A 23,049-nucleotide genomic window follows, 5' to 3' on the forward strand; every position below is an offset into this window, starting at 1 on the left:
TCGCTTACTTTTTTAAAAAAAGAATTTCTTGAAGTTTTACAGTTCGGTGCATATATGCTGGAAAATGTGAAAATAGTATTATTTAATTGCACATTAATAAGTACAAATCTCCCTTCACTATCCCTAAATTTATTTATAAATTCAAAGCTCAGTGACTTTTTAATTAAAATAGCTACACCCCTACTAGCTGTTGTACCGTTACTGCAAAAAGTTTCATATTCTGTTTTATTTTTAATTTCTCTTTCAATATTTTCGTCAAAATGTGTTTCTTGTAAAAATGTAATTTGACTTTTCTGTGCTTTTATCCATTCTACTACTCTATTCCTTTTTCCTCTAGAACCGATGCCGTTTACATTGAGACTACATAAGTTAATTGTATGTGCTAAAGCCATTATTAAAGTTACAAATTAATGATCTTATTAGCTTTGATATATTAACTATAGCATGTATAGTACTGCTCATATTTACTATAAGATTGACATAAATATACATCATTTTAATAAAGTCATATTTATAACACAATTTTCTATAAAATAAAAACATATAATATTTACCAGTAGGTATACCCTGGTGTGACCTCCACATAATTATTGATACGCTACTAAACCACGGGTCTATCGTGTGCCCTTTAATACATGTTGATACATACCAATAAAGATAATTGGCTAAGTTCGGAAAAAAGACATACATAAATTTTATACATTCCCTGTGTGAACTATGTGCTTTCGATTGTGTATACCATCTATTTGATATTTTATTTATCCACGCATTATGTATTCGATTAAGTTGTGTAATGGAATATCTTTGTGAAAGTTCGAAACAAAAAGATTCTTCCGCTTCGTGTGTGCATGATGATGTAATTGTATTTACAAGTCTGCCAATTTTATAAGACAAAATTTCAACCGGGATAAAAGTTATTTGTGTATTATACACTTCTACACTGCTTTGCATCTTCAGCTCAAAAAAATGAATCTGAAGTTTATCAAGTGTTGGATTGTATAAATATGTGTGCGGTTTTTCAATCAATTGTTTTGGATTATGTAACCATGAGTGGTTCATGTGACCATATCTATATTTTGCAGGTAAGTAACTATTTTTTATAAACATTTTATTATCGTATGTTTTATTGAATTTCAGGTGTTGTTGAGAAAATGTTGTACTGAGACTAACGAATCTCGTGTATGGCTTAGCGTTGATTGACACTGCGTGTTGTGTTACTAAAAATAGCATAGGTAAAAACCCAAATAGTCTACTTGTTTTGATAATATTGAACAGCTGATTTCTAAAAGTTTGTTCTATACAAGATTGTTCTATGCGAGAGTCATTACTATAACTTTCAATAGTTTTGTAGCAATTTGTACATATTGATTTTACTACTAAGTCGTTAATCTGTCTAAAGATTGTTATACCCGTACATAATATTGGTACATAGAAGACATATAGTATTTTAACAACTTTTAACACATTCAATTTTATCACATTCAATTTGTTACATTTGTTATACACTTCTCTACAACATGATTGAACTCTTTCAAAGAGCTTAAAACTTTTATATACTTTTATTAATTTTTTTTTCATGTATTTGATATAAAATAAAATTTCAGCAAAACAAAAAAGTAAGCTGAGACATATAAAACATTCACTAATGTTTTTTATGTATGATTGGTTAAATCTTAATCTGAGCTTGAATTTGTTGTACATATTTTAAATATTTTTGTAGTTTAATTTATATGATAAAACTATAATACAATCTTTAAATGTCATTAAGATATTAATTTGAACATTTGATTATGCTTTAGTCTTTTTAGTTCCATGAACTCCAGTAGTTTTCTCATGTAGAGCTTCAGTTGGTGTTGGTGGTGTTCTGTCTCCTGCATTAACTGTTCTTCTATGTGGTGTTCTGACAAACCTCTCCATAGATGGTTGTGTTTTGTCTGTGCTACCACTATTGCCAAGATTGGTTTTTTGTTGTCCTGACTTGTTTGCATGTTTCTTACTACCACCTTTTGTGTTTTCAGATGTTTTTGAAGAAGGAGATTTTGTTGGAATATTTGTAAGTTCTACACTCTCCTCCTGTACATTGTCATCAACAGCCTCAATGCAATTCTGCTCTAATTGCTGATTATTCTCATCTTTGTCCTGGAAGTTTTTTTGACAGTCAATCATTTTGTGTCCACTCTCTTTGCAAATTTTACAAGCCCAATCATTAGGGCACTGGAACAGCATATGTCCTGGTTGAAGGCATTTGTGACAAATTCTTTCTTCTGAATTGTTATTTCTGTTTTCGAATTCAGGTTGGCTCGAATGGAAAATTCTGCCCATGTATTTTCCAATTTGCAAATTTCTAGGTATAGGTTTATCTAGTGTCTTGCTAATCACTAGTCTATCACCAGTCTCACAGTTGGTTACTTTTCCGTCTATGCGCAAACGCTCCCTAAACAATCCCTGAATTTTACAGCCTTGAAGGGATAGGGCTCGATGTATTTGCCCATCGTCCGCAGAAAGGGGGATGTTCTTCACCTTTATGCGGATTGTGTCACTTTGTAACGTAGATGGATTGTGAGGGTTTTGTGAGAGAAGGGGTACTTGCCTGCCACGTAAGTTTAACCCCTGTACTAACAAAGACAGTCTGTCACCCTCATTGTCCATGTATATACGCCACATCTCTCTTATTCTCTGTATCCCCTTAATGCACTCTTCTGGGACTTTAGCACCAATTGACTTGTATATTTCGACATTTGTGAGCCATTGGGCGCGAGGAGGTTTGACCGAGCCGTGAACATCTTGATCTTTCAAGAAAATAGGTTTTACAAAATCGCCCGGGTCACTTTGTTCTCTTGGTGCTTTATATTGAGTATTGTTCTCTGTATATGATTGATCAGATTGAATGTTACTTTGATTTTTGTGTATATCTGAAACTGCCTCGGCGTACGTCGCCATTTTGTCATTGTTTACATCTGAACTGACCGTCGCTTCATTTTGTAATGTAAATGTATCAGTACCCTGTAGACCTTCTATAAGCCTTTGAAGGCGATCCTGAGTCATTTTTCTGCATAATGCTTCTACTTCTGCATTCATTTTCAGCTTTTTCCAACTAGTTAAATCACTTTTTGTATGGAGTATTGTACGATACGTCTTAACATATCAAGGGACGTTACTCTCTGCAGACATTATTGATATGATATTTTTCTGTAAGTTTACTGTTTATGAAATGTTGAAATATTCAAAATACTAAGGGTTTGGTACCCCCAGGTATTGATTGCCTTAGCTGCATTTGTTAAAATTTTTCAGATTTTTTTTTGGTTTTTAATGCTGTTAAATTCTGGGCATTAAGCTACTTATATAAAGTTAAGATTTGTTCAAACAGACATATTTTTGTACATTTCTGACGATGGTTGGATTTCTTAACTTGAGTGGTTTAATGCATGTGGGCCCAGATATGATTTGCTGTGCCACTATTTTGATTAAAGTGCCACTGATAAGTCTAAAAAAGACAGAACATGCTTCTGGCATACTTCATTATTAGCCAAGTATCTTAGATCAGTTTTGGTCTGGTATTCACATCATTAAGTCAGTTTATGTAGACCCACTTGACAAGGATATTCGGTATGCAGTTGTATTGGTATTGACACATTTCATGTTGATGGGGATTATTTGGCCCTTCTCCCTCTGTCATGGTCTATTGACAATGTTTTGCATAGGTCACATGTTAATTTCAACATTTGTCTTATACTTTCATAATTTATCTTACATTGAGACAAGATTTATCACTGTGTCAACAGTTTATTTCAAATACTGCATTTGGATAATATTGTGATTTTGAATGTTATGCCTGTAACTGATTCAGATTAGTTCAGTAAGTTTTCAGGCATTTCAATATTCTTGTACCTTATAGTAAATATAGCAGCTACTGAACATTCCAAATGCAGATGAATCTAAATTGAAAGTAAGTCTAAAATCAGAACAGTACTGAATTTATTGCAGATAGAGTATCTAGATTCATAATAATATAACTTACAATAATACTTGTTCAAGTTTTCAGATTGTTGCAGATTAAAAATGGTTGATATATTCACATGCAAATTAGTATAACATAGTAAATATCATTATTTTTTTCTTTTCTCATTACAAGTTATTTATCTTAGTTCACATATTATTTCTGTTTCTATTTGTAGGAGGCTATGGCCATGAACAAGATGAATGTTCTTCATTGGCATATTGTGGATGATCAGTCTTTCCCATACCATAGTAAGGTTTACCCAGATCTAAGTCAAAAGGTAGGCACACTACACACAGTCAGTACTTCCCATACCATAGTAAATTTTACCATGATCTTAATCGAAGTTTACCAAGATCTTTTAAAGTAACCTCTTAGGATGTAGTCAAAGAATAACCAGTCTGTACACACATCATAATAATTAAAAGAATAGTCATACAGTATAAATTAGTTTTCCCACACAAAAGAAAACAGTATTTTAAACAAAATTTGTAACACATCTTTAAAAAGGTATGCACTTTTTGAAGATAATCAGTCCTTCAAAAAACATTCTTGCTTGTATCTTATAAGGCATGCATTATGTACAAGAGCAGTCCCTCCCATATCTAAATTTCATTTAAAACTTGAGCATATTAAAGGTCTGCTCTGTTCAATTGAAGCCCTCTTTCAAAAGTCAGATACAGATTGTAGCCTTTTGAACAAGCATTTTTACATAAAAAATTGTGAAGATTAATTTGTGACTATTAACATGAATTATTTATGTGTAAAATTTAATCAAATTTCTTACGTCAGGTCAGCTCAGCTAAAATCTCATTAAAGGATTTTGAAATTAGTTGGTTGTCATTGAAAATAAGATTGCTCAGGTGAAACTGCTTGATTATGAACGTCTATTCATTACACCTACGTAAGATTTGGTATTCACTCCTAGCAAAACTTCAAATAGCTCATTAATTAAAAAGAATAGACACACCATGCAAGAAAATTGGTAAAAGAGGGTTGTAAGGTACCAAAGGGATATTCAAATTCAATAAGTAGAAGAGAAATGAAATGCTGACAATTCATTAAAAAGGGATACTTGATGAAATGCTGTAACAAGTCTTATTTGTAAACAAAAAGATGTGCAATAAGGAATCAATTTGAGTGTTGAAAAAGAAAGACAATTCATTAAGAATGTTGTACAAATGTAATTTGTTTTTTTTATGTAAAGATAACATGAAATGCAATCAAAACCCTATGTTACTGACTTGATATGATATCTAAATCTTCCAAGGCTGATCACTACCTTTTTGATACACAAAATATAGTGGATTGATCATAACATTCTATGCATCCTATCCATGAACATTTCCAGAAATGTATTGATGTAATATATGCTCAGATATCTAAGTTGAAAAAAAATCTTACACCTGTCAAGAAAATTACACAACTTTTGCAAGGTGCAGGAATCTAATATCTGTTCTAAAAATATAAATGATGTCATTTTTAAAGTCATCTTTAAAAAATTGAAGTTATCTCCCATTGTCTAGAAATGTAGTTGAATCAATTACAACCAATGCTTTATTGACAATGCATTATTTGATTTTATTTCCCACTGATAAATTAAGACAATATTTACCCTTCCGTGCTTACAAGGTCTTTGATTATCGTTTACACCTTAGATCTGTTTTGCAGGGAGCATATCACCCTTCCTTTGTATATAGTCATGAAGATATTGCTGAAATTATAGACTATGCCAGACTCAGAGGTATCAGAGTTATGCCAGAGTTTGATACCCCAGGTAAATATTGTGTAGTTTAATGAAGTGTACTTCTTATGGTATCAAATAGTTTGAAGTTTCACTGCTAACATTTAGTTAGCAAATGGTTAGGAAAACTAAGAGATTCAGAGATAAGTTGTTGTATTTTAGAAAAAAAGAGTAGAAACATGAAAGATTATGAGCAAACCACATAGATATAATAAAAAGTAATTCACTGAAAGCAGGTTATTCAGTGTGCACCACATTTTTGATGTTTTTTCTTCATAGACAGAAAATCCCTAAATAAGTTTTCAGCTTTTGTAGTATAATTTAGCTCTGAGGGAAGTTTACCATTACAACACAATGATTCATACAAGGCCTGGTAATAAACATGTGATATTTTAGGAAAAAAGATTGGAAAAATTCAGTATTTAGTTTCCGACAAATGCAGAATTATAAGGAATATCTCTTTACATGAAATATTTTATATTTATAACCAGCATATAATTCTAACTTTGCGTTGTGTTACAGGTCATACCTATTCATGGGGACTGAGTAGATATAATTATAACTTTGTGTTACAGGTCATACCTATTCATGGGGACTGAGTAGATATAATAATAACTTTCCGTTTGTGTTACAGGTCATACCTATTCCTGGGGACTGAGTAGATATAATTATAACTTTCCGTTTGTGTTACAGGTCATACCTATTCCTGGGGACTTAGTAGATATAATTCTAACTTTGCGTTGTGTTACAGGTCATACCTATTCCTGGGGACTGAGTAGATATAATTATAACTTTGCGTTGTGTTACAGGTCATACCTATTCCTGGGGACTGAGTAGATATAATGATAACTTTCCGTTGTGTTACAGGTCATACCTATTCCTGGGGACTGAGTAGATATAATTATAACTTTGTGTTACAGGTCATACCTATTCCTGGGGACTGAGTAGATATAATTATAACTTTGCGTTGTGTTACAGGTCATACCTATTCCTGGGGACTGAGTAGATATAATTATAACTTTGTGTTACAGGTCATACCTATTCCTGGGGACTGAGTAGATATAATGATAACTTTCCGTTGTGTTACAGGTCATACCTATTCCTGGGGACTGAGTAGATATAATTATAACTTTCCGTTGTGTTACAGGTCATACCTATTCATGGGGACTGAGTAGATATAATGATAACTTTCCGTTGTGTTACAGGTCATACCTATTCCTGGGGACTGAGTAGATATAATGATAACTTTCCGTTGTGTTACAGGTCATACCTATTCCTGGGGACTGAGTAGATATAATTATAACTTTCCGTTGTGTTACAGGTCATACCTATTCCTGGGGACTGAGTAGATATAATTATAACTTTCCGTTGTGTTACAGGTCATACCTATTCCTGGGGACTGAGTAGATATAATTATAACTTTCTGTTGTGTTACAGGTCATACCTATTCCTGGGGACTGAGTAGATATAATTATAACTTTCCGTTGTGTTACAGGTCATACCTATTCATGGGGACTGAGTAGATATAATTATAACTTTCTGTTGTGTTACAGGTCATACCTATTCCTGGGGACTGAGTAGACCAGATCTGCTGACCCAGCATATAATTATAACTTTCTGTTGTGTTACAGGTCATACCTATTCCTGGGGACTGAGTAGACCAGATCTGCTGACCCAGCATATAATTATAACTTTCCGTTTGTGTTACAGGTCATACCTATTCATGGGGACTGAGTAGATATAATTCTAACTTTCCGTTGTGTTACAGGTCATACCTATTCCTGGGGACTGAGTAGACCAGATCTGCTGACCCAGAATATAATTATAACTTTCTGTTGTGTTACAGGTCATACCTATTCATGGGGACTGAGTAGATATAATTCTAACTTTCCGTTGTGTTACAGGTCATACCTATTCATGGGGACTGAGTAGACCAGATCTGCTGACCCAGAATATAATTCTAACTTTCTGTTGTGTTACAGGTCATACCTATTCATGGGGACTGAGTAAATATAATTCTAACTTTCTGTTGTGTTACAGGTCATACCTATTCCTGGGGACTGAGTAGATATAATTATAACTTTCCGTTTGTGTTACAGGTCATACCTATTCCTGGGGACTGAGTAGATATAATTATAACTTTCCGTTTGTGTTACAGGTCATACCTATTCATGGGGACTGAGTAGACCAGATCTACTGACTCAGTGCTATCAAGGAGCTCATCCTGTAAATGGTTATTTGGGTCCCATGGACCCCAGTAAAAACGAGACCTACAGATTCCTGAAAAACTTCTTCAATGAAGTAATGCATGTGTTTAAAGATCAGTATCTACATTTAGGTGGAGATGAAGTTCCTATGACTTGTTGGTAGGTGGTTTATGAGAGTTTGAAATTACTAAGAAAATCAGAGGTGGTTTAAAAAAATAAATGATTTGGAGATATTTAAATGTTGAGACGTTCGAAAAAGATGTTCAGGAAAATCACTACTCTGTTTCAAAATATTAACAAACCATTTAAAAGACTGTAATAATTAAAGGAACTAAAAAAACAGAAAAATTGAAGGGAAGTGTGCTTGTTTTCAACTAAAAGTTTTTATATACATGTTTTCATGTTTCATTTTTTAGGTCCTCTAATCCAGAAGTTTTAAAGTTATTAAATCAACTTGATGGTAAACCTGACCAGCCAATTAACTTACAGAATAATGATCCATATATGTACAGTTATGAAATCAGAAAAGTTCTTGAGTATTATGAAAAGAGGTATAAACATTCGATAAATGTCATCTGTTATCATTTTTGCATGTAATGTGTATATGCTGTGGCTATCCTCCTTGCGACATCATATTCTACATCTTAGTTAAGTTCAAAGTTCAACTTAACTTTTTATATGCATGATATTCAAGTTAGGTATGTTTGTGTAACACAGTTATGGAACAGATAAAAAGAGTTAAAAGAGTGGCAAAAGATACCAGAGGAACATTCAAACCCACAAGAAGAAAATAATTAGACATCACCATGGCTAAAAAGAAAAAAAAAGACCTACAGAAAAACAATTAAGACTGAGCAACACAAACCCAAACAAAAACCTTAGAGTGATCTCAGCTGTTCTGGAAGGGGAAGCAAAATCCTGCTTCACATGTGGCACCCAAGGAATTATTAAACTGAATTATTATGTTGGGTTCATTTAACTTTGACTAATCAAGATTCATTTGTATCTATTTTCTTTAACACATTGTAAGTTGATTCTACTGAAATGTCTTGTAAAGATATATTGTACTTGACAAGAATATTTCAATATTTTTATAGATTGACGACAGATTTGAAAAGCATCGGTAATAAAAGACCAAATGGTGTAAGATTTGTTATGTGGCAGGAAATTATGAATAATAATGTTCAGGTATAGTATAGAATTATATTTACTAAAGTCTCTACCATTTTGCTTTTAAACATGGGGAACAGATATAGGTGGGATTCAGTTGTAGAATTAGAAAGTGGAATGGATAATAATTTCTTCATCAGTCCAATGAAAATCTTGGAAAAAAAAAAAATTCAAAGAAATTTCACTTTTTTTTGCATCTTCTTGTTTGATGAGTCAAACATGTAATATGCATCTTATGTACTTAATTACAAGCCTGGTATCTTTGTATTTGTATTGGTATTTGTGTTCTTTTGTTTGTTTGTCCTTTTTTAGCCATGGCGTTAGTTTATTTTCAACTTTTTGAATGTCCCTCTGGTATCCTTCTCCTCTCTTTTGATGAGTTAACGCAGTTACCTGAATGACTTCAGAAATTGCATTCCAATTTATAGAAAGAACACTGATATTTATTAATTACTGTTACAAACGTATTGTTTTAAAATAAATTAACATGCACAAAGGCACAACATCATTGAATGGTTTTATATTTGATAGAGTATTTGATATTGATATCATTTCATCTTAAATTTCCACAACATTGAAGAATTTTTCAATCTGCCTTATAAATTTTTACATTTGAAATGCTTAAATTTTTTGCCAACCTAAAATGAAACTAACAAATCATTAAAGCCATTTAATAGCCATTCTGATCATATTTTAATTTTCATTGATTCTAGATAACAGTAAGAATAAAAATTCTGAATCTTGTTAAATTTGGAACTATAGGTGGTATTCAGTTGTAAAATAAGAAATGAACTGGAAATAGATTTACCATCAGTCCAATATAATTCAATAAGAATCTTGAAAAAAAAAATGTATTTAAATTTCCATTGTTTTTAGATGACAGAATAGAAGTTCTGACTCTTGATAAATCTTGATGAACTTATCTTAGACTTGTGTTATGTGTATTTGTAGCTCCCTAATGATACCATCATACAGATATGGCAGGGTGATATGGGAGATGTACAGCGAGCTATAGATATGGGATATAATGTGGTGTATTCTACCTGCTGGTACCTAGATCTCATAGAATATGGAGTAAAGTGGCCTAAATATTACAACTGTGACCCAGTTGATACTTCATTTGGTATGTAGACTATAGTGTTTGGGTATTACTCCTGAAAGTCCAGACACTTTGTAGGCAATTTTCGTTTAGTGCTGCTATGCTCTTAGAATATTGTTTTATTTTTATAACTGACAGTAAAATGTCAAATAATTTTTTCTGTTCTTAAAAAAACAATTGTTAGTGTCATACCAGCTCATATATCACTTAAGGCATCTTCCAATAAGGCATAATAATCCTGTATTGACTGATGCCTTCATTTATTTTCTTCCAAATAGTTTCTTTGTTTAGTTAATCGAGTAGAAATTCCTATGATTGCCACTGTTTTTTTCCTTTTATATGTACTATGGATACACCTTACCACGATTTTTGTCTGCTGTTTCTGGACATTATAAAGGTTCATGTAAAATTTTGATGTAATATTTGAAAATATCTAACGACACGATAGAAAAGGGATTGTTGTATGAATTCATTAGTTCAAGGGGCCCAGATTCTTGGGTCAAGCAGCACAGATTTCCAAATAGCAAAAAAGTTCTATTCATTTACTGTGAAAGTACATAAATTCGTGGGTATCAATTTTCGTTGTTTGAGCAATATTTACATGTTCGTGGGTTTTTAATTTCGTGGATTTTAGTTTTTCTTAAAAGAAAATTGAAATATTTAAGCCTTTTGAAATAAGGTTACAAATAGTCTGGTTTTGAAGGAAATTGCAAAGTAAACATTGACCCATGTAAATTGTAGTGACAACACTAATTAACCTTAGATAAAGTGATCAACAGATTAAGGACCATCAAAGGTGTTAATTAGGCCATAAACATGTCACCCAAAGAAATCAGTATCATAAACAAATGCTATAAATGATCTTGAACTGTCAAATAATTCTTTTCAAAATCAAGTCCAGCATGAAAATATTATTCCCATATGTACGAGAACTATGAGGATATAAAATGAACACTTTATCAAACTAGCATATCAATATCGGAAATCTGACTTTCATTGAAAAAAAAAATTATGAGAATTAAAAGATCAAAAGTTGTACAGTTTAGGTTATTGAAGATTAAATGGGTATAATCCTGCATGCAGTTGTAGTTCTGTGACTGCTACGAAAGTATTCTCAGATTCGAGGTTATTCAATATATTCTCTAGATCATATCAGTAGTCAAACCTTCATGTGGATCTTTCGATGTCTTGATTTGGACAATGGTTGATTTTTTTTCGTTGGACCCTTTAATTCATGGATAAAGTCATCCACGAAAACCACGAAAATTGTTACCCCACGAATAAAAGTACTTTCACAGTATATTTGTGGAATACCATTTCTTATTGATTTTTCGGGAGGTACATGTGAAACATGGATTGAAATATCAACATAGTACAAATACTCGATAAGCTTATATACATATTTTGTTGAAACCATGAAAATCAAATATCCAAGAAATTACAATGTTCTCTCAATTCATGAAAACTGTACCAACAAAAATGAATAAATCACAATAAGGTGTCCAATGAAAGCTAATAAAGAGAAGTCTTCAAACCATAAGACAAGCTTTAAAAAAATATATTACAAAAATACATAACACTGAGGAAAATTGTAAAACAGTTTTGAATATATCTGGTTTGAGGCTATATGTATGGCTTTATTTCAGAGGAGTTTGATTCAGGTAACACCTAGTGGCATTAACATGTTATCTTGCTTATGTACATTGTATGCTTTGTTCTTATTATGTTGTATTCTGTTATGTTGTTATATCTTTAATACCCAATATGTATAACACAATTTCTCTTTTGGAAACACATTTTTGTGAATGGGATATATGATTGAAAGTATATAAACTGTTTTACAGTTGTTTTAAGTTTTAGAACAAGATATTGTATAACTCTTAATAATACCATGTTCATAGTATTAAGTACTATACAATGATGTGATACTTTACAGGAAGATATGGATTTTAATGTTCTGAATCAAATTTCTCGAGTCTTTTTTTCACTCCCAAATGCTTTATTATGTTTGTAAGAAGTCCATATTTGAAAAAAAAGAAAAACTGTCACCTTATGATATGTGATTGAAAAGAGAAGGTACCTTTTGGACTTATTTATCCCTCTGTTCAATTAATACAGGAAAAAGTAAAAACAGGTTTTTGATAATTTAAATAATATTTATGTAAAAATACAAAAGAAGTGTAGTCAGAAGTAAAGTATAAAGATTCAACATTTACTTAAAAATTTTCAAAACATTTTATTAAAGAGCAAGTTTGGCTTCAAAACATACCTGCTCTTTTGTTATAACTCCCATTCCCATAAGTCCTGCACACACACTCCCAACCTAGATTATGAGCGGAGCATATATTCAAGTCTGAAACACTATGATATAAAATGAGAAATAAAATATATGCATATTGAAGATTAAATAATCAAGGAATCCTTTTCACTATAAAAATCCTGAATTTGATTGGTATATGAACACAATATTGAATTAATGTCTAAGTAAATAAAATGAATGTTGAGTTTGAAATACTTAGATTTGGCAACCCAATAACAAAATACAACCAAAAAAGACATTTTTAGGTTAACATGGTGTCCTTGATAATGATAATGGCTGCTTAATGTCAAGCATCAAAATAAAAATCCTATTCAAGATGAGGACATTTTAATGTTATACAAATATTAACCTTGCTTCGTACTAGACCTTCATGCTGATCCAGATTTTAACCCACTAGTTTACAAGGTAGATTCAGAGATTCAAAAGTTTATTAAAGTCTCACCACTTACATACAAGTATAAACATAATATAATATAAGGTAACAAACAATAAGAAGGAGGACCAGTTACGTTACCCAAACACATTATTCTGACTCTGAGCCTGCCAGTCTTTGCTCGTACTCCTTAAAGCTGCTTGCTTTAATAGCAGAGAAGCAGCAAATACCAATTTTTAAGTCTTTGGATTGACCCAGTTGAAGGTCGAACACACCACCTCCTGCACTTGTGGCAAACAGTTACCATGAGACTACTAAGGCAGTTTGATGAAATAGTGTCTATTTCTAGACAAAAGATTTAAAGATAAATAGTACTGTGGCTATCTCATGGATTTAACTGCAATAATAAGAAAGTAAAAGAGAATACATGTCTAGCATCTGAATACAAATCCTGAAAATTAAGACTTAAAGTTTCTAATGAAGTATTGAAGTAATGAAGTTTGAATTGAATTATTTCCAGAAATTACTATTGTATGTAAGTGTTCCCTTGGGATTTGAAAACCATGGTTCTCATATATTTTTCACTCCAAATTGTGGGAATTTAAACATATTTCTTGGTAGAATTGCTTTAAATAATATTTTCTGTAGTTTCATTATAATTTGTTTGATATCAATTTTTATTGATTTTCTGGGTGAATTAACACCACAAATTTGAATGTTTTCAATTAAGTACAAGTTTTATAAAATATTGTATGTTAACTCATGTGCAAAGCCATGCAATCTGATATCCACAGAAATACAAGTTTTCCCTTAGTCCACAAAAATTGGTACCAATGATAAAACTATAATGAAAACACAGAAATTGTGCACTACCATATGTATGATTTTATCTGCTTTATTTTTTTGTATACCTATAGCCACACATGGACTCTACCATATCTTCACATTAAAAGTGTATAAGTGTGACATCAGCTATACTTCCATTTGAACCTTCCCATTACCTATGTATATTGTTTATTCCATCAAGTCAAATTAGGTTCAAATGGAAGTCTGTCTAAGTTGTGCTTCTTGATTTGTTTCATTGAGTTCCTGGGTTTCATATAGCAAAACTTGGACTTAAATATCTACAATTATTAACCTTTTTAGTTGATATTTTTTTTAATCTGAATATTTTAAAAATTGAATAAGAATATATAGTTTTTACCACACATTTGATAAAGATATTGTCAGTTTTGCATATGTCATATTAAAAAATTGGGGAAGGGTAATTTTGGCAGGAGCAGGATAACCACAAAATCCTGTTCAACATCCTGTTGATATTTTGGTTTTAAACAGATTTCACTTGAGCTAAACTGCATATAGTATGACATTTTATCATTTCATTGATGTGTATCAATAAGTGTTAAATAGAATGATACGGACCAGGATGATAACAGGGCAGATATGAAAACAGATGGGTAATGGTCTAAAAATATGAAATTGAATAAAAATATTGTATGCCAGATGGATTTTCTCTAAATTTGTTCAAACCAGAAATCAAAATCAGCTATTTTTCAATAGTATAATTATTATGTACTTTTACAGGATATCAAATTAATGAGAAGAAAGTATTAGGAGGTGAGGCCTGTATCTGGGCTGAATATCTGGATAATGAGAACTTGATGACAACTTTATGGTAGGTATTTAGCTTCTAACACTTACATTGGTTACAGTGGATTTGTTGATACAATTTAATTACTGTTTGAAGGACTAAATACAGTTAAAAAAAAACGTTTACTGCGTAATATTGTTTGGTTGATTAATATTCATGCCTTTTATAGTCATAATTTAACAATAACTTTGAAGTTGGTTCTTTTGTCATTAGAAGCCACCAATATTTGGTTAAGAACACATAAGGAGATAAAACTATGTGTTTATTTTGTTTTTTTACAATGTATGTCCCTCAAATATGTTTAACATGTCAAGAATTACATTTTTATTTATTTTTGAGCTATCTCCCTTTGTGTAGAATATTAGTTCAAGGTATAAATTTCGATTGCCAGAAAAAGCCCTGAAGGAATTCTGTCATTAAAAAACTGAGAGTAATTTCAAGTTGATTTTTCTCCCTTTAGGCCGAGGGCATCAGCTCCTGCTGAAAGATTGTGGAGTAATAAAGAAGTCCGCGATGTAGAGGCTGCAGGAAAACGACTGACTGAACATAGATGTAGAATGTTGAGGTAGGTCTATTGATAATTCTGACTGCAAGACCTTCAAGAGAAGTCAAGGTCGTTGTTAGTATTTTGTCAAGAACTTGAGGAAACTGCAGAAAACATGGTCATATAGGTTTAAAATTTACACTGTAGAATGTTTGATTTTACATCAATTGTTCTGGATTTGAGATATTATATGAATGAGGATATTCACGTGAGCGTGTAAACATTGATCAATGATGTTGAACCACTTTGACATTCACACTTATAACAGGAAACAGGAACTTGAACACAATAGCAACTAGACAAAACAAATATAGTGATATAAATGCACTTTAACTCATTAGAAAAAGAAACAATACAATTATTATATCAATGATGAGAATTGCTGACTGTTAATTTAACTTGTGTCATTTTAAACGCCCTGGCGTTAAGTTTTCTTATCGGGTCAATTACAATATAAGTACTACTGACAGGTCATTCATACTTTGTATGTGAGTCACCAGCATTAGGAGGGGGGTCATTTTATGACATTCACTTTTAAATTCAAACTTCAATTAGAATCTAGGCTTTAATAGTATTTTTATACCACTGCTGTAACAGAGCAGCCATTAAGTGTTACCCATGTCTTTTCAGTCAGTTGTGTACATTCATCCCAAAAATTTGTTTTCATTCTTATATTAAACTTTAGTCTGCCTCCACCAAATGTTATCAAACCTATACATAATTGTGATTACCACAAAACACAGGTAAAGTTTCGGAATTGAGAGGCGTCACTTTTAACATTCATGAATTATTGCCCCTTAATAAACATAAAGAAAGCTGACCTTTTGTTTACATTCTCCAACTTCAGTTTGCTTTTAACCAAATTTTATAAAACTTGTACACAATGCTTATTACCACAAAACACAGATCATGTTGGAAATGGGTTGAATTCACTTTTATCCTTCTTGAGTTATATCCTTTCTAAATAGAAAATTGTTTAATCTGTTTTTTCCCTTCTCTAACCTAAATGTCAAATGGTGGTTTTAGTTTTGAATTGTAATGAAGAGTTACAGTGTTGTTATGTTTGAATTGTAAAGAAAAGTTACAGGGTTGTTATGTTTGAATTGTAATGTAGAGTTACAGTGATATTATGTATTTATATTGTATGATTCTCGTATTTAGTTTTTAGAGAATAAAGTATCTATCTATTATGTTTTAATTTTAGTCGAGGTCTACAGGTTGGGATGATAAGTGGGCCAGATTATTGTTTACGTAGAGGCCGTAGACATGACCGTGATGGTGAACGGAATTGTACTGGAGGTAGATGCTATCGTGATGTAATTCAGTACGAGAAGATTAATGTCCACGTACAACAGAGAGGGAAGGCTGATTGTAATCAGGTTTGTACCAGTGCTTTTAGTCAAATTGGAAAATCTGAAAATATTGTATTCTGTGGATTCATTTATTTTCGTCGGTACCAATTTTCGTGGATAAAGGAAAACTTGTCTATATGTGGATATTTAATTTCTTGGTTTTGCCCAGGTCTGCATACAAGCCTATAAAAAAAATGTATTCGTTGAATATAGAATTTCATGGTTTACCTGTACCGAAGATATCCACAAAAATAAGAATCTAAACGAATAATTATTAATTCATAGTATATAAATAAACTCATCATAGATACCAGGACTAAATTTAGTATATACGCCAGACGCGCGTTTCGTCTACAACAGACTCATTAGTGACGCATTCCCAAAAAAGTTAAAAAGGTCAAATAAAGTATGAAGTTGAAGAGCATTGAGGATATTAATACTACTGATTTTATAACAGATGTTAGCTGAAGGACGCCTCCGGGTGCGGGAATTTCTCGCTACATTGAAGACCTGTTGGTGACCTTCTGCTGTTGTTTTTTTATTTGGTCGGGTTGTTGTCTCTTTGACACATTCCCCATTTCCATTCTCAATTTAATGTTACTGGAGTAACTTACATTCCAATCAAATGTTAGAATTAATATAAAAGATTGAAAGGTTTAATGAAAGTAATGTTGTTTTTCTGATGAATTGAAAGATGCAATACATTCCTATTTTATCAAACTATTTAAGTAAATTAGCACCATTTTCTGTATCTGGTTTATTCTAAACATATGATTGGAACTAATGTAAGTCTGGTAACACTATGGGCATGCCAAGACAACATAGTTTATATGGAGGATTCCTGATTTTGTTTTTAAAAAAAGCATCAAACAGATTTATTTGAATGACATTTATTACTTATATGAACTCTTTGATGAATCTGTTCATGTTAAGGTTTTTTTTTTAAATTGTTGCAAAATGCTTTTGAATTTTTTAAGCTTATATATTTTACAAAAGCCTTTTTTATTTTTAAACCTGATGCATAAATTGCTATACATTTATTTTTTCCTGCTACCTGACAAATCAAACATTTTTGAGTTAAGGTTTTGAAAAAGCATTATATAACATACATCTTTCTATTGTAGATGATGGCCAGCAGTGGTTCTATGATGTCCACAGTTCTCATTGTTATAGTTGTGTTAATGTTCTTCATTGCAAGTCTAAAAGTGTCGGGAGCTAAAGTAGTACAAGTGAAAATGTGTAGAAATAAGACAATTTTAATAGCATTTTTAGGACTTCTTGTTGTATATTTTATGTGTTATACATCCCTATGGATATCTGTTATGGAGATCAAGGGATCATTTGAAAAGAGAGTGAAATCTTCTTATCCAGAATCGAAATACAGCTGAAATTATTAATGTACCACAATAGATATAATAGTCCTCTTTCACATCACAGGGTGTTATAGGCATACTCAACATAGTCAAAAATGGCAAAAAAATTATGTCTTGTTAAAAAGGATTGATTCAGATTATAAATCAACTAAGTGTAAACCAACTTATATTCATAAGCAATGTATTTTTATGGACTTTCTCGAGTAGAAAATGAAAAATGAACAGGAATACAAAAAGTTGCAAATAAGTTACAAATGAATCTTCTCTTGTTTGAATGCTTAAAAAAATACAAAATAACAAACATGTAAATCCATGTAAGGAGCTGAACCTAAAAATAAGTTGGTTTACAGTACATGTAGTTCAATTTTTGTGTTTTAGTAAAAAATGTGTGTGTCAGCTACATAGTTTGAATGTGATTTGGTGTTTTCTTTTTGTAGTTTGGTTGTATCTTTTTTTCCTTCATTAGATTCTTTTATTTGTGTCAATACAGATTATCTGAATCAATCTTTAAAAGGAAAGACATGGTATATGATTTTTGTTTTTCGTTTATTAAGAGTTTACAGGGGTGCAAATATTTATGCCATCCCAGAAATACAAAGTTTTTTTTAAATATCAATTTTTCAGATAATCTTTCTAATTATACAGTGTGGCTAGCTGTATTAATACATATATATATATATATATATATATATATATGTACATCGACAGATGCAGTTTTAAACATAATAGTATAATTAGATCTTGCATTATTATTTCAACAAGACTGAAATAAGAATCTCAAAGAGAAAGAAAATAGATAAACAGCAAAAAACTGCTAGATTGTGAATTGATTAGTGATTGTTTTCTGGATAAAAATTTTACCCTGGTAACTGACTAACAAAATTAACCCAAAGATATAAGACACATAAATTACTAAATGATAGAATTGAGAATGGAAGTTGGGAATGTGTCTATGAGTCAGCAACCCAACCAAAAAGCAGAAACACCTAAACACATTTAAAAATAATTATGAAACTGATTTAATATTTGATTGGGTAACATGAGCCTTTAGTTGTTTGGTAAGCAAAGAGAAACAAACCTTGTTTCAGCATTAATAAGCATTTGCAATAAGTATAGTAAGCTAGTCATTTCTCCAATTTTGTGTCGATACAAGTTGATAAAAAGGTGTTACAAATTTGCAGTATGTATTTAACTGGGCTCATTTTAGTGATATATTTATAATTGAAGTAATATTTCTGTTAAAAGTGACATGCTTCCAAGTCCTCTATGTTAGAGATTGTCCTGGTATAATATGAGAATATATTTCTATTTTGTATAATCTAAGTATTTTGATTTGTTCAGAAAAAGTCACATGTGCAACAGTATTTTCAAAGGTAGACTGAAATTTCAATGTAAAAGTCATATTGCAATATTTAAATAATTGAAACTTAAAAGCCTTAACAATTTGTGATGTAATTGTTTTAGCCAATCAAATGAATTTTCTGTACTGTTTCTGAAATTTAGGCAATAATAAAATAATGATTATAGTCTTATTTTTAAGTCAATACTACGATTTACCTATTTTATTTAAAAGGTATGTTGACCTCAGACTTTGTCCATGGTGAATATACTTCTTTCAGGTTGATATTTGTCCTTGTATTGAATTCATAGAAAGGCTATAGTTCTATAATATCTAGAATAAATGATTATTCTATATTTTATGTTAATCAATGTATAATTTGTTTTTAACAAGTTTGTGCTAGCATTTGAATAATTTTTAACCAAGAGTATGCATGTTGTAAGTAGGGTTTAACTTACTAAAACATATAGGTAAAGGATACATATTTTCTGAGAAGTTTTCTTTTCATAATGCATAATCTGTACATAGCTTTGAACAGTTGAATGCAATATATATTAGTGCAAAGAAATTCAGTGAATTTATGAAGCAGATTAAATTTGAAAATTCTATGAATTTTTGTCTGTAAATATAATTGTGAATATTGTATATAAGTTTTGATTATAAATTATTGTTATATTGATTTATGCTTTGTGCTTCCACCGATGTTTTATTTTACACCATTTGCCAGTTGGGTTTGATCAATTATATGCATGAATTTTGTACATAGATTAGAAATAGATTTCTATTTTTTTTAATGAAGAAAACATTTGAGGAACTGTTTGAGTACTCTTGGCATCAACCAACGCAGTAAAATATAATTAAAATTGAAATTAAATTTTTAAAGAAAATTAATACATGTAAAATTTAGAACTATTCATTTTATATGAATGGAATATCTGATGTTAATGAATTTATACCACCTTTTATTCAAGAACTTGAATTATTGGTAATGGTATTCTAAATAGAACTTTTCAATTCAAGTTCTTTCTTGTATATTTCCTATGTCACATAATGTTATTACTTCATCATTATAATGTTTTGTTAGATTACAATTAATGTTATAACTTTGTTCAAAGAAACTTTTTTTTATTTTAGTATTTTTGCTACTTTTTGGTATTTGGCTGTTTTTGTTTTTTTTTCAGCTGTTTCCAACTTTTTATTAATGATTGAATGCTTTTATTTCTGCACTTGTATAATATCACCAGTCATTTCAAAACCTGTAGAATTTTTGTTAGTAAACCGTAAACATTCCACCATTTCAACATTTTTGATTAGTTTTATTCAAAGTGATATTTTGATACACAGTACTGTGAAAGAAATTGCTCTACAGGTAGGTAACCTGTGTAAAAATTATAATTGATGAGTCTTAAGTGAGTAATATTAAAATGGTAATTTATAAGAAAACTGGAATTAAATATGAGAAATAAATTATTTAAACTGTAATGTAACTGAATGCCTATGTAAATGGATGGTGATGTAGCATGTATATTTGGAAAAAAGTTTGATAAAAACTGCCAAAATATTTATGGTGCAGTATTAAATCAGATTTTATGATAATTGATAAAAATTCTCTTCTGTATGTTATGGTCCTTTGTAAAACATTAGAATATAAAGTTCATTTTAACAAATAATTGTAATTGAATTTATTTTACTGATAAGACATTTGATGTTCTATTTTGCAGAGAACCTTGACAACCTTCAAGTCAATCTCTTGTAAAAGATGTAATGACTTTAGGTCACTTATGTTAAAAGTTCTCTAATTTGAAAGAGAGGCTAAAATATGGTTTTATGATAATATGCAATTTAGAAAAAAAAGACTGATATATAATTAAACAGGGACAGGTTGAAAAGTAGCCAAAAACCATATTGTTTAAAAAAAAAAATGACTCGCAAATAATTATATGATTTTCTTATGTTTAAAAAATAAATGACATCTTTTTAAAGTTCTCATTCATGCATCATCTTTGTAATGTTTATAGCAAAAAAATGTTTTGTCAGTTTGTTATGTTTGTTATAATTTTTTGAGTCGAAAACAATTAAATAAAACCAAAATAATGACAACTTGATTAGTTTTTGTTGTTCAGTGAAAGAGACAACTTTTATTGTTCAGTAGAAACTTCATTTAAGCATTGTTTTAAATATATAATTAAAAAAACTTATCATGTACTAACTTATCATGTACTTAAATTAATTATCATTTTCTTGTGTTCAATGTATGTTGTATTGTTAAATCAGTATTACATGTGCTTCATGCTATTAATCTGTACTATATGGTTTAATTTTAAAACACTAAATCAAGAAACTCGGTTGTGGTGACTTGTAGAAAAAAAACCAAATCAAAATAGATCTACACCTCACTAATAATTTTTTTTTTACATTTACTAACACATAAATTGCTGTTATATTTTTTAAGATAATTATCATGTAAGTACTTAATAGAGTTTAGACTTTTTTTTCGAGTTAAAGGTATGATAAATAGATATACTGTAAAAAGAAAAGAAGAATTTCATTGTTCAGGTTTTAATATCATTTATTTTGTGGATATATATGTAAATCATCCGACAAATTGAATCCTGAAAGAAATCTTTATCTTTTCTCACAGCCTGAAATACAGGAAAATAAATCCCTGATAAAATTGAATTAAGAGGCAAAATTCTGAAATTTTTTAACACCATGAAAATTGCTTTATCTACTGAGTAAAGACAATTCAGTTGAGGAAAATTTCCAGATAGTGTTTTGATCACCTTTATTTGAAAATAACACCTCATTGATAAGTTTTTTTTGTCATTTTCTACAGCACAATGCATAGTTATTGCTTTTCTTGTGCCAGTTTTTATATTTCGGGTAAAATTGGCAGCCATATATTTATTACATTACCAAAGTTTTGTTTTGATTTGTTGAAACAGAGTGCTCAGTGTGATCAGTGCTTTGATTGTTTAAATATTTCAGGCTTAACTGAAGCAGCTGTACATGGTTAGTGACTTAAGTGTCTTGTTTGTCTTATGCTGTAAAGTAGCTTTGGTTTAATTTATGAAAAGCTTTGAAATACAATAAACATTTGTTTGCTCATACAAACTGACAATAACTGTTTAAAGTCAAAAGATATGTGTAGTTATGAAGATCTTTTCTTTGTACTAGAGTTTCACAATGTTTTTCAAAATTATATATTTGAACCAAAGGACAATTACACCGCCGTCCTAAGTTTAATATGTAGTACAGAATTTTTTCAACTAAAACAATTAAGTAAAATAAATTTGTAATCATTGCTAATTCATTATTAGATTTACATGAGAAAAAAATCCAACCTTGTATATCAAAGCAATAAAAAATGCCAAGTCTGCTGTTCTTATGACTTTTAGTATAATTGATTTCCACCTTTGATTTTGATTGAATTAGTAATGGTAAGGATAGCACTGCTAGTTCAATCTTGTAACTAATAATGATAAACTAGAAACTGTCTGATAATTTGTCTAATCAATGTACTTAACATGAAATAGTAACTACACTTTTACATGTAAATTTTGTTTTTTTGTCTGATTTTTCCTGTTTTATAAACTGTTCATTATTTGTATTTCTTTGAGATCAATAAAGTGTACATAATTGTTGGTCTGAATGTTTTTATTATCTGTAGGCAATACCAGAGTGGAATGCATTTCGTCTCTCCTATTGCTTTAATAGCACCATTATTGCTCCTTCAAATTTGATTTAAATTTTCTCTTCCTCTAGAGAAAGGATCAAATGCTTCTTTTCTGATGTTTATGTTTTCTGAATAGGTTTAGAATCAAGATTTCTGACTTAGTCAATCTTCAGTGACATACTTTAGTTGATAAGATTTCTGACT

General features: G+C 30.6%; 1 protein-coding gene across 4 annotated transcripts in view; it reads left to right on the forward strand.

The window, feature by feature from the left end:
* LOC134720738 (uncharacterized) overlaps nucleotides 1-22,813 on the forward strand; it is a 77,319-nt gene extending 54,506 nt beyond the window's left edge. For all 4 annotated transcript variants that reach the window (XM_063583205.1, XM_063583206.1, XM_063583208.1 and 1 more), the window contains 10 exons: nucleotides 4,176-4,277; nucleotides 5,669-5,774; nucleotides 7,900-8,107; nucleotides 8,365-8,499; nucleotides 9,046-9,136; nucleotides 10,070-10,241; nucleotides 14,495-14,585; nucleotides 15,022-15,126; nucleotides 16,310-16,484; nucleotides 17,582-22,813. In XM_063583205.1, coding sequence (XP_063439275.1) covers nucleotides 4,176-4,277; nucleotides 5,669-5,774; nucleotides 7,900-8,107; nucleotides 8,365-8,499; nucleotides 9,046-9,136; nucleotides 10,070-10,241; nucleotides 14,495-14,585; nucleotides 15,022-15,126; nucleotides 16,310-16,484; nucleotides 17,582-17,845 — 1,449 coding nt within the window. In that variant the 3' untranslated portion in view covers nucleotides 17,846-22,813. The remainder of the gene's footprint in view (nucleotides 1-4,175; nucleotides 4,278-5,668; nucleotides 5,775-7,899; nucleotides 8,108-8,364; nucleotides 8,500-9,045; nucleotides 9,137-10,069; nucleotides 10,242-14,494; nucleotides 14,586-15,021; nucleotides 15,127-16,309; nucleotides 16,485-17,581) is intronic.
* The last annotated feature ends 236 nt before the right edge of the window (nucleotides 22,814-23,049 follow it).

The sequence above is a fragment of the Mytilus trossulus genome, chromosome 6, assembly GCF_036588685.1.
Source record: "Mytilus trossulus isolate FHL-02 chromosome 6, PNRI_Mtr1.1.1.hap1, whole genome shotgun sequence".
Taxonomy (NCBI): Eukaryota; Metazoa; Mollusca; class Bivalvia; order Mytilida; family Mytilidae; genus Mytilus; species Mytilus trossulus.